Below are 13286 nucleotides of genomic sequence, written 5' to 3'. Positions count from 1 at the left end.
TGTGCGACTTAATCTGATCAGAGGTTTCGCGCGCAGATTCTTTCACATTTTTTTGTATCTCGGTCGTTCTCTTTTCAACTTTCTCCATTCGTGACTCTAGCATTTGGACATTTTTTTCTAGGTTTTCCTCCAAGGATCTCACCTCTTCATGTAGCACCCTCTGTCCGTCCAAAATCCTCTGGAGTTGGTCGCGCACGAAGGTCTCGAATTCCGATGAAGACACCTCCGTGTCGCCGCCATGTTTGTCTTCTTTGTCTCCAGCAGAGTCATGTCCTTTCGTCGAAGCTAGACGTTTCTGCCGGGTAGTCATCATGTCGAATGTTGGGACGGTCACCAGTAATACTTTAAGAATGTATGTGGGAGAAAGTTGTAACAATAACAGGCTCAAATTACCACCAAAAAATTGTACTCAGTCGGGAGCGAGCTCAGACACGACACGACCTACTCCCGTGATGCCATTCGAATCCTTCGAGTTTCCCTGTCTTACCACTAGTTTCAAAGGACAAATTCCTCCAGGGAGCCAGTGTGACCTACATTCCACCATTGCATACCAGAGATACATCTGGAACAGATTTAGGGGGGAGGGACTTGCATACCCACCATACGGTGGAGTACTAGCATTTTTGGAAAAATGCCTGTGCAATTCCTAGAATTTTTGCAGACTGACTGCAATATATACCACTTGACGACTCCCCTGAGGCGTCGTCAAAAATAAAAGCAAGCTTTATTATAGGAAGCCAAACGGTTTTCGATGGTCATGCATATGGTCTTCCCATTTTGATATCTTACGTTCAGGATATTCCGTCAAGACTGCAAGGTTGCAAAAACTGGTCTGTAGAAATCAATATGTAACGTTACAAAAATTAATTTAGATTCCCAACTATATTTATTCGCAATCGGACAACAGGGGTGACAGCTATGAATGACTAACGTCAATGTATTTTCTATACCTCGTTGTTTCGATTAGAATTATATTTCATTACTTCCCAGATATTGACCACTGTGCTGCCAATCCGTGTGTGAACGGTGACTGTGTGGACGGAGTGAACAGTTACACCTGTACCTGTCACTCAGGATACGAAGGCACCAACTGTGATAAAGGTAAAATAAGTCAAAACAAATCCAAGTGAGTTGCCGATGCGGTTATTTCTATTCGTGGAGCGCCCCAGGCGTAACAATTCCCCGAAATTAATTCATTAGCTTGGTATGTCGTAGGAAATGGGTGTTTTCTTTTACACAACAAGTTTTTTCTGACCTTCTGACGTTTCAGTGTCTGTCAGCAGGTTAGAAAAAATGGTTATATAAAAGAGAGCTATTTTTTCGGTGATAATTTCAAGGGATTTTTGAGTTGAGAAAAAGAATATGACAGTTTGCGAATTTCAAAGCTTCTTCCAATTACAGATAATATATAAAATTTAAGTTTACCTTAACCCTATTCAGACCGGGGGGGGGGGGGGGGCTTTTGAGGCCCGCGCTAACTTCGATGTCCTATAACGCCAGAACGCCTTACGCTAAAGCCACCAAATTTGGTGAGTTTTCCTAAAATATTGTTGGCAACAATTTGGCGAAGTTTGACAAATTTTCCATTTTTTCGTGTTGCCATGGCAACCGTTTGCTGACAGGCAGTTTTGCCAAAAATCACTATTTTTGGTTCTAACAATGTATTTTTCACATTTATTTGCTATATTACTGCTATTTTGTTACATAAATAAAATCTTATATTATTTAGCATATCTTTCATAATTATATATGCATAAATTATGCTAATTTGATGACGTCATCAGCCCAAAATCCAAGATGGCGGACCGTATGGCCAGATCAATAATAACAAGCTTATTTTCCCTTAAAATTTGTAACTACCTGGTATTTTTTCATCAAAAACCATCTAAATGAATGAATTTAGTCTATTTCCATTGCCCTTTGTGATTATTTGTTGCAAAAGAACTATTTTGAAAAATTCAAGGTGGTGGAGATAATATGGCGGAGCCTATCTCGTATCTTAGATGTGCATGACGTCATTTCATGACGTCATTATGACGTCATCGATGTTGCTATTGGCAATATAAGTCGTAATAAACATTATTGTTCTGTTATCTGCACTTATTGTTACATTTTTGTAGTATAACTTGAAGTTTTCTGAGAATACCCTTTTTTCATGGGTCCGGCCAATATAATCAAATTGATGACGTCATAATTACGTCATCTTACGTCAACGTAACGTCAAACGTCAAATACTTGTCAGATATTATGTCGATATCATGTCCTGAAAATTTGGTATCATTACGGCACGTCGTTCGAGAGTTAGAGGACTTAGAAGTGGAGGGCCTCAAAAGCCCCCCCCCCCCCGGTCCAGGGATGACCAAAAAAGCCCGGTCTGAATAGGGTTAAGATTTTAAGATACAGTCAAACCTGTCTATATCAGCCACTCAAGAGACTGGAGAAATGTAGCCACGTGACTATAGATAAAATGTTGACCATTTGGCTACGAGCAATATGTTACACATGTTTTCAGTACCCACTCTTTCTCGCTAAGTAACATTGTCTCGAACGTGTACCTAAAAGTATTGATATTGCCAAGCGGAATGTTGGTAATTCGCTGAAAATACTTGCACTCTAACGCAATGCAGGCGTACCTTCTACGATAGCCAAAATGAACCTGTCAAGAAGTCGAAATCCTTGGCGCAAAAAAGGACTGACAAAAAGTGACCGCAATGTCCAGGTAGTTGCTTTGCAAAGGTGGCCACTAATAAAAGTTTTACTGTATTTATAAAATTTGGTTATCTTTTGTAAATACTGCTCCACAGATATCAACGGCTGCTCTCCGAACCCGTGTCATACCGAGGCTACCTGTGAAGACAACCCGGCTCCCGGGACAGGTGCGAAGTGTACCTGTAAGCCTGGTTTTGTGGGTGATGGGACATCAGGCGGATCCGGATGCAAACCCAAAGGTAACCTTAATTTCTTCTTGACATATTTGGACTTCTGTATGCCGCTGTTCCTACACAGCACCTACACCTGTATCAGCTCAGTTAAATAAATATAAATGCCCAATATTTTAATGAATATTTAGTTATTAGTAATGCGCTTGCAAATAGCTGGCATTAACTGTTTATTGTACAATTGCTGTGTCACTGAGATAATGATTCTGCCAAGCTTTGAGCACTGTAACCAGCGCACGAACTAGAGAAACTATTCGTTTCCAATGCATCGGAAAAGAGGCATGCAGTTTTTTGGTGACGCCTCAGATGCGAAAGCCGATTTACAGTATAACAATAACTGTTAAAATATTCAAGAAATCGAGGAAATTAATTGCCCAAAAAGTTACTTTATGATCGATTCATGTTATGATATTAGCCATAAAAACAAAAGCAAGTTATATTTTAGGTAGCCAAACGGTTTTCGAAAGTGATGTATATGGTCTTCCCATTTTGATATCTCATGTTCAGGATAATCTGTTAAGACCAAAATGTTGTAAAAACAGGTCTGCAGAAATCATCTTATGTAACGTTTAAAATTAGATTCCCAAATGTATTTGTCAAAAGTTGGACAACACATGTGACCGCTTTAAAAGGCTATATATGACTAACGTTATTGCATTTTCTGTTTCTTGGTGTTGCGATTAGATTTGTTTTATCATTATTTCTCAGATATTGACCACTGTGCCGCCAACCCATGTGCGAACGGTGACTGTGTGGCCGGATCAAACGGTTATACCTGTAGCTGCTACTTAGGATACGCAGGAACCAACTGTCATGAAAGTAAGATGGACAAAAATCAAATATAAGATCCTGGCCAATTCTCCAATTCCCTGATTAAGGAAACTAAGCCCATGTTCTTTTCACTGTTATCAATGATATTCACAGCAGTTTGATTGGATTTGTTTTATCAATGATTTCCAGATATTGACGACTGCGCTGCCAACCCGTGTGTGAACGGTGACTGTGCGGACGGAGTGAACAGTTACACCTGTACCTGCCACTCAGGTTACGAAGGGACTAACTGTGATAAAGGTAAGTTGAATCAAAATAAGAATTGTTAACCAGATTCGGAGTGTGTGTTGGGGGGGGGGGTGGGCTTAAAGTGCCTGCGCCAAATTTAACGTTGTATAACTGAATACTGCTCAACAGATATCAACGGCTGCTCTCCCAACCCGTGTCATACCGAGGCTACCTGTGAAGACATCCCGGCTCCCGGGACAGGTGCGAAGTGTACCTGTAAGCCTGGTTTTGTGGGCGATGGGAAATCAGGCGGATCTGGATGTAAAGGTAATGATTCTGCTTACAATCTTTGGACCTCTGCACTCCGTGTTTTCCTTTAGTTGTTCTTTAAACGGTCTCTAAACGCCAGTCTTTAACACAGAGTTGAGATTGTCTTCACCTGGCGTTATATGTTACTTAAATTCTTGATATTAAGTCAATTTATTTTCGCACAGTCCACAATAAGTGATATTAACAGCCACTTAGTTCTTGGCAAACGTGTTTCTAAACAATTTTTCGATACAGATAATTTTTTATATCACTATGGTTGTATAATCTTCTGTGTTGTGCGTACTAATTAGCTAGATTTATTTCTTTTTCACACAGAGACGGAACTGTCAGGTGAGTCAAAACGATGCTTCATTTAGTTAATACATTTCTAGATATATCCGCATGCATGCACTCTCAATTGTGCACTTAATAGTTTATTCTTACAATAAAGACTTTTTAGAAAAGCTTCGAAAAAGAGGCATTCAGTTTTGGTGACGCCACAGGGGGAGGTGCCCGTTTACAGTGTGTTTTCCGTGATAGTTTCCCGAAGAGTACGTGGTAAACCTTTCTTTGGTGAAGTTAGGGCTGTGAGGTGTGTAATTGGCGACTGATTCAGATCGGCAACCGCAGCTTTTTGTTCGGCTGTTACGAAAGCATCGACAAAACTAGAGTTCCACGACCCCATACCTTCGCCAAATGATCTTAACTTTATAACTGGTGTATTAATTGTGGTTGTCATTAATCATACATAGAAGTTTGTCATTTACATGAATTATACGGGTTGATTATCTCTTCCACCCAAACAACGGACGTATACAATCTTTGTTCAAATTGACTGTAGTCACATTTTGTGACAAATGCATGCAAATGAGGACTATAATTCTGGTAATAGTTATTTTGCTTGGAATTGAGTTAGCAGAGATTGTCTACGGTTTTGGGGTGAATCGTTGGTAGGTTAAAAACAAGCTGGGGGTAAGTCGGGAGCCAAATTCGGCTATGTGTAACCTAGGCATAATGTTGAATGATGTCCTCCCAATGGAACAAGTTCACTATACTGAATTAGCTTTTGCTACTGGTTTTCATTGATTCAGAAGAAGTCCTCATTCATTGAAAACTGCTGATTATTGTTTACACAAAGATAACAGTTTTTAGTTGAGTTTTATATTTTGACGAAGATGTAACGAGATGATTTTCGTCACAATTTTGCAAATGTCATCATGATATTCATAATGTGTATGTCAAATGCCACAAATGAAATTCCTGGACTCATGGATCTGATGTCAGAGATAAATACTTTAATTCTATAATCTTGCAAAATGTACAAACAGTTCTTGTTATATATATTATCAAATGTTTTTTTTTTCATTTTGACATTTGCCAACAAATATACATCAACATTTGGAATATACTACAGTTTCACTATTTGACAGGAAATTGTACAACAAAGCAATTTACTCCTCTATGTACATGTATTGTCTAAGGTGCTTATACAGGCAATGGAATGACGATATTGCTACCTTACACAACTTTGGAACACGATGAAGAAGGTGTCGCAGAATGTTAAGTCTTTATTATAAGGGAGGAGAATCAGGTAGTGGGGACAATATTGTTCGTTCAGAAATATGAATGGGCTTCTCATATCATTGCATTGCACACTCGTACATGTAAACGTCAATAACAATAATTATTGATACATAGACATGAAATTTGAACTTGAACACTATGAAATACTGCTCCAATAGTTCAAACCGCAAGAGCGAGTGAAATAGACAACATATCATGATCACTGTAATATGTGTCTTCTACATTTATCTGCACTTTGTACTCAGTCTGCACATGCACATGGTCAAGCAGGGATGCATAGTCTGTGGTTGGGTGGTGAACATGCTGCGTAAAACCATGTTGTGTCATGAAGGTTACAATACTGTGACAGGGAGACGTGATAAGGTCAACATTAAAGTCTCCTACGACGATAGTAGGTTTTGTCTTGTCAATGGGGGCTAGGAGACTTGTCAGTTGACCCATTAAAAATGGTAACGGCAAATTTGGTGGGCGATACACCGTGACAATGTTGACCCCTGTATGTACTTTCTTAACAATAACAGCAGTATACTCTAATCTAGCAGCTACACATCTTAGTTCTCTTGGAGACACATGGTCACCAGCCATTATCATCACCCCACCCCCTCTTCCTATTGTTGAAAGCCTGTCAGTTCTGAAGCATTTTGTCCAAGGCAGCCTTACGTCAACTTGTGAATAATCTGAGCAATGTGCACCTTCTTGGTCATGTCTTAAAAATGTTTCCACAAAACAGAAAACCTCATGTTTGAGAGCTGAATGGTGAGCTTTGAAATCTTTCAGATGCTGTTCAAATGACCGTATATTTAAGTAACCAATGGTAAGAACAGTGTCAGCACTAGGGGGTGAATAGTTAATTTGCTCATTTTGTACATTTGTTTGCCGAAGACGAGTCATTTCATCTTTGACAGCTGAATTTACGCGAATTGCATTCTGATCAAATCCAAGAAGGTACAAATTGCTCAGCTTCTTCACACGACTCAAGCCAACATAAGCCTGCCCTGGCATAAAGCGCCCTCTACCCTGCATGCTCATGACAACCTTGTCTAATGTTCGACCTTGAACTTTGTGAATAGTGCATCCCCATGCCAATGTCAGCGGAAACTGAGTCCGCTCTCCCAATACTGATCGACCTTTTCCAACAGGGAATTGTGCAGTATGTCTTTTGATTGGTACCGCATGAGGAAACTTCTGCTTGAATTGACTGTTTGCAATAGCTTGTCTACCTACATTGTCACTGTCAAATCTAACAACAATAGTTTGAATGTCTTCTCCCAATTTGTCGATTCCAATGACGGTACCGAGGACTCCATTGGAAAGGCCATCTGCCACATCGATGTTAACCGTCACCATCACTCTGGCTCCCACAGTCACATGCACATACTCTCTAAGATTACCGGTCTCGGATGTTTTTTTTTTGGAAAGGCGACGTTGAAAAGTCCTGTTTGAACATCCTTTCTCCTGTCAATGGCCTTGATATGGAAGATGTCCGTTGTGGACCTAGCCAACTGAGCTTCATTGTGGTCATCAACGTCTTGGTTTGTAAATAAAGAAAAAGTGTTGAGAGGGAATTTGTTATGGGACAATGAGCAAGTCATTCCACAAGTTTGGAGTACTGTAAATACAGAAACTTTCGCGGTGGATTAATGTTTGCGGTTTTCGCGGCGGCCGCTTCACCGCGAATTTAAAGCCACCGCGAACATTTATCCATAACAGTAAGAGACTACAGTGCATGGTGCCACAGCGAAATTAAAACCACCGCGAAAAGTCTATTTTCCCGCTGCCGCGAAATTAAATCCCCGCGAACTTAAATACATTTACAGTATGTTGCCAGCTCTACTCACCGATCTGAAGGGTCAGCAAAGACATGCCCCTGGCCCACAGGTTGGAGCTGGAACAGATCTCCAACAGCTAAAATGCTGACTCCTCCAAACCTTGAGTCAGGGTCGGCGTCCCCACAAATGTCCTGGAAACGGCGATGTATGTGATAGAGTAGGTCCGCCCCTACCATGGATACCTGTATGTATATGGAAAATTGTAATAGAACATAGCATATCATATTCCATATATCCAGTAACAAAACATGAAATGTGATGCCTTGTACTCGCGTGCATGCTGCTGGTCATTCAGTGGGGCATTCTCCAACGATTCTGGTAAACATGAACCAAGGAGGTTGAAAGACTCTTTCAACCTCCTTGCATGAACTAAAAGAATCACACCGGGCTGTGTCTCCACCTAAAAACGTTCGGTTTAAAAGATCATAGAACTGCTATTAGACGCTCTATTTTTTCATATTTTCGTGTCTTTATATAGACTGTTTCGATATTCGTTGGGGCCCTGAGTGTATGGATTTTGCGTATAATTGACCACTTCCGTCAACGGGCCACACAGGACATGGACATAATTGACCACTTCCGTAACGTTTGACGAAAAGATCGCAGCTCGAGATAGCGGACACGCAACTGGCTTGAACTGGTTTCCGTAACGTAAGGGTTGACTAAAAAATCGCAGCTCGAGATAGCGAACAGGCTTCCGTAACGTAAGGGTTGACGAAAACATCGCAGCTCGAGATAGCGGACAGGCTTCCGTAACGTAAGGGTTGACGAAAAAATCGCAGCCCGAGATAGCGGACAGGCTTCCGTAACGTAAGGGTTGACGAAAACATCGCAGCTCGTAACGTAAGGTGGAAAAACTTGGTTGCGTGTGTCTTGTTAAGAAGGACCACCCGTGCTAATGCCGTTATGTAAGGTTTGTTTGAGACTCGGTGTCCCTCTTGTGTCAGGATGGCGTGTGTCCCTTGTTAGGCTGTGGAAGGTTTTGGACGAAGGGTTGATGGAAAATGTGTATACTGTCCCAGCCCAGACAACTGTAACAGTGGGGTTCAAGCACCGCCTACCGTCCTTGCCAAGCAGCTCTGAGCTTTTGGCGACAGCGGTAGCGTGATGGCTTGGTGATCCGGCTGCCCGGGTTCGGCGCGGGTTCGAATCCCGGGAGTCGGGATGTTGTTTCTTTCTGTTCTACTCGCCCCTCTTGTTGTTTCATTGGCGCCCGACGTGGCCCTGGTGGATAACAGGCCGGAGATGCGCCTGCCCACAGGGATCGAACCCGGAGATTCGAGGACGAATCTTGAAAACAAAAGGGGGAGTAGTGTAACAGTGGGGTTCAAGCACCGCCTACCGTCCTTGCCAAGCAGCTCTGAGCTTTTGGCGACAGCGGTAGCGTGATGGCTTGGTGATCCGGCTGCCCGGGTTCGGCGCGGGTTCGAATCCCGGGAGTCGGGATGTTGTTTCTTTCTGTTCTACTCGCCCCTCTTGTTGTTTCACAACATGAAATTCAAGTACCTGATTGGCATGTAAGGTGGATTGTGTTGCAAAAATCGGTGAATTCCCTTGGGTGCAATATCATTCTACGTTAGGTCTTCTGTTAGGTTTGGAAATGCCCCATGTTTCACAATGTCCAATTTCTTGCCATGTATATTCAAAGGGTTTTCTGTGACAAAGTGAATTTGAATTCTGATTCAACTTCTTGTCAAAGGGAGACCTAGGTATTGCCTATCTAATAAATGATTTCAGAATTTTGAGTCATAAAATGTAGTCCCGTGGTTGTCCCTGAAAGTAGGTCACTTTTTTGCATTTGGCAAAAATTGTGAATTTTAGCCATGTTCAAAGTGTTTTCTGTGACAAATTGAATTCAAATTCTGCTTCAACTTCTTTTCAAAAAGAGACCTAGGTATTGCCTATCTAATAAATGATTGCAGAGTTTTGAGTCATGAAATGCAGTCACGTGGTTGTCCCTGAAAGTAGGTCAATTTTTGCATTTGGCGAAACTTTTCAAAGTACTCTACATGACAAAGCAAATTAGAATACTGATTCAACTTCTCGTCAAAGAAAGATCTATGTATCGCCTAACTAATAAATGCTTGAAGAGTTTCAAGTAGTGATTTTTAGGCACATAGTTGTCCCTGAAAGTAGGCCATATCTAGATCTATCAAATGAATTCTAGTGAGCGTCCCTTTAGTTACGCATTACAGAACGTAGCTGAAACAACATTTCATATTATGTATTGCATATCACTACTTTAAAAGACACAGAGGCCATGCAACACTAATCTTTGATCAAACACTGTATTCAATTCAGTATCAGTCATTGTAGCGCCAATCCAATACTTATTGACATCGTTTTAACGTTTGGAAACGTTTCAAATTTGCACATTGTAAAATGTTAGCAAAAACAAACTTTTCAAAAGTCATCTGCTCCAAAGTATCAGAGTCTTCTAACAGCATTTCTCTAAGCCTGAATAAGAACACTTCAAGTACAGTTTATAACGTTTCAGATCTTTCAAAACCAGATAAATAATATATACTAGAATTCCACGACCCCATACCCCACGGCCAAATAATTATACCCTTTACAACTACTGTATTAATTGTTTTTGTCATTAATTATGCAAATAAGATTTTCATTTGCATAGATTCTATTACTTGTTTATCTCCTCCACCGAATAACAGATGTAAACAATCTATGTTAAAAAGATTTTTATCCCATTTTGTAATAATTTATGCAAGTAAGGACCTCATTTGCATAACTAATGTTCAACAATGATGTTCACCTGTACATAACTTCCAAATGCTACCAGTAACAATTTTCCGTCATTTACCACAATGACATCGGAGCATTTTCTAATCAATTATGCAAATTAGGTCTTTATTTTGCATGACATCTATCGATCAATATTCTTTCCTATATCAGTTACATTTGCCACTTTCTAATGGTCCTATAATGGAACTGGGCGTGTTTAATTGTTTTCCTAATTATTTATGCAAATTAGATTCCGATTTGTATAGTAAATATGTATTTATATGAAGCATCTCTTAAGCTATCTACATACCAAAAATCATGACAATCCGTCAACCCCTTCTTGAGTTATTGTCTTTCAAAGCTTGAGTTATTCTCTTTCAAAGTCTTACACTAAACCTGTCCTGCAGTTTCAAAACAAGCCGCTAGGAGGCATAAACCTACACCACTCACTCTCGGCATCAAGAGTGTCTACCACTAAAAAATCATAGCCGCAGCATGTTCAGAACTCGACATATCAAACCCGGAAATTCCTTTGCAGTACCTTGACAGGCCGCTAGGCGGCCCAAAATCTATTCGTTTCCAAGTCTCATACCCACATCCGAAAATCAATACAATCCATTTAGGCTTTCTTGAGTTATTCTGGTCTTCTACAAACATGCATACAAACGCTACCCAAAACATAACCATTTTGGCGAAGGTAAAAACATTATCTTAAATTCTAGGAGTAAAACATAAACATCTGAAAATGGGGACAACCAACGCCAACCAACCAATGAGGACAACCAACGACAAAATCCAAACCTCTACAATTAATTGTTTGACAGCCAATACCTACAGCTACATTTGACAAAACGTTTAATCATAATTCTATTCCACTTTGCTAAGTATTGTACTTCGGATGCAGCTAAAGTTTGCAATTTTCATCTAAAGTGACCTACTTTCAGGGACATCCACGTGATTAAATGTCACAATCTGAAACTCTACAAACATTTATCATATAGGCGTTGTCTAATTTATCTTTGATAAGAAGTTGAGTTAGACTTCTTTTTAGACGTAGAGTACTTTGAACATGGCTAAAATTCACAATTTTCGCCAAATGCAAAAAAGTGACCTACTTTCAGGGACAACCACGGGACTACATTTTATGACTCAAAATTCTGAAATCATTTATTAGATAGGCAATACCTAGGTCTCCCTTTGACAAGAAGTTGAATCAGAATTCAAATTCATTTTGTCACAGAAAACCCTTTGAACATGGCTAAAATTCAAAATTTTGCCAAACGCAAAAAAAGTGGCCTACTTCCAGGGACTACCACGTGACTAAACGTCATCTAAAACGATCTAAAATTCTTCAAGCATTTATTAAATAGACAATACATAGATCTCTCTTTGACAAGAAGTTGAGTTAGAATTCTGTTTTATTTTGTCACATGTAGTACTTTGAACATGGCTAAAATTCACAATTTTCGTCAAACGCAAAAACTGGCCTACTTTCGAGGACAACCACGTGACAACCAAACAAGACCCCAAACTTTGCAACAATGTATATGATAGATATATCAATCATCTATACAGGGTACAAATTTCAAGTCAAAAAAATTACCAGCTCGGCACTTATGGCGTTACAAAGTTGGGCCAAAAATTACGTTATTTTGAAGCTTGAAACATTGTATTGTTTTGATGCTGCCCAAGAACTCAATTTTGTCTCGTTGGAAATTTCACAACAATTTCTAAAATGCCAAAATGTTGGTCTATTCAGATCTTGTTTTGTTTTGACGATACAATAAAAGGTGTTGGCGTGACAATTCCGTAAAGTATGCCGATTTCCGTGTTTTTGAGATGCGGAAATTGGGGAAAATGGCCAGAAAACTTTGTTGGCCCGTTACCATGGCAACAAGGAGTTTTGATCTAAAAGAAAGCTATTTTGAGGGGTTGTGGACCAAGTACTATCACTGTGCAAAATATGAGCCAAATCGATTTTTTGACCTTTGCCACCATTGTTTGATCCTTACAGACATTTACTCTTAAGCATGTAGCTCGTGATATACATTATGCACGCATAAACGTCAAGGATGTACTGGACGTCCATGCTAGCTGCCCATGTCCGCAAAATGTGAGGGTTATATGGATTTATGGATGTTTCAGATACTTCACGTTTAAGGACGATGTCCTTGCCTGATCTCGTTGTCTGTAAGACTTTGTGGTACAAGGTTGGGTCTACATTTGCTTTTCAAGAACAATATCCAAGGATATGTTGTCATCAACATTACTATTATCTATAACTGCTCGTACACTTTTTAGAATCTCTGTTTTTATCTTTAAATCTCGTTCAATGTTTGCAGCATTTGGGTCTTCACTCTGTCTAGCAATGAGCATCTCCTGGCTCGGTGGACGAGGAAATCGGAATCAGCATTTTTGTTCTCGTCTGCATGTTGCTGAGTGGCCGTGTTTCTGCACGGAGAGCACCAACTTTCTCAATTCCTCGTCATTTTCTTCTGGAATAGAACAGGTTATGTGTTCATTTATGAACTTGACAACATCTTCATCGGAATCAACATTAATTTGGGGGGCATCTTTTATCCACAGGATACTGTGAGCATGCGGTGAACCCCTGGCTTGGAATTCAATGCGAATCATGTAGTCCTGAAGATATCCAATTGGGTGTGCCTTCCCTCCTATGAACTCTTTGAAGAATGCATCAATACGATGATTAAATTGACGGGCAGCGGTCACAGGGTTGCAGCGTAGCCAATGACATTTTTCCTCATAACCCATGTTCTTGACGTCGTCTGCCGTGAGGCGTTTGCCATATTGATGCGCTATACTTTGGATCACTTCAGGCCATTGCATGTCAGCTGCAGACAAGGTGAGGAAAAATGTAGGT

At 40.3% G+C, this 13286-nt stretch overlaps 1 protein-coding gene across 1 annotated transcript in view; it reads left to right on the top strand.

The window, feature by feature from the left end:
* LOC118423143 overlaps positions 1-13286 on the top strand; it is a 46449-nt gene that overhangs the window by 21992 nt on the left and 11171 nt on the right. Inside the window, exons 13-18 of the mRNA XM_035831149.1 lie at positions 991-1101; positions 2805-2948; positions 3648-3758; positions 3900-4010; positions 4128-4265; positions 4584-4598. Coding sequence (XP_035687042.1) covers positions 991-1101; positions 2805-2948; positions 3648-3758; positions 3900-4010; positions 4128-4265; positions 4584-4598 — 630 coding nt within the window. The remainder of the gene's footprint in view (positions 1-990; positions 1102-2804; positions 2949-3647; positions 3759-3899; positions 4011-4127; positions 4266-4583; positions 4599-13286) is intronic.

This window comes from Branchiostoma floridae, chromosome 9, assembly GCF_000003815.2.
Source record: "Branchiostoma floridae strain S238N-H82 chromosome 9, Bfl_VNyyK, whole genome shotgun sequence".
Taxonomy (NCBI): Eukaryota; Metazoa; Chordata; class Leptocardii; order Amphioxiformes; family Branchiostomatidae; genus Branchiostoma; species Branchiostoma floridae.
The sequence above is the reverse complement of the archived record's forward strand: the minus strand, read 5'-3'. Positions and strand labels throughout refer to the sequence as shown.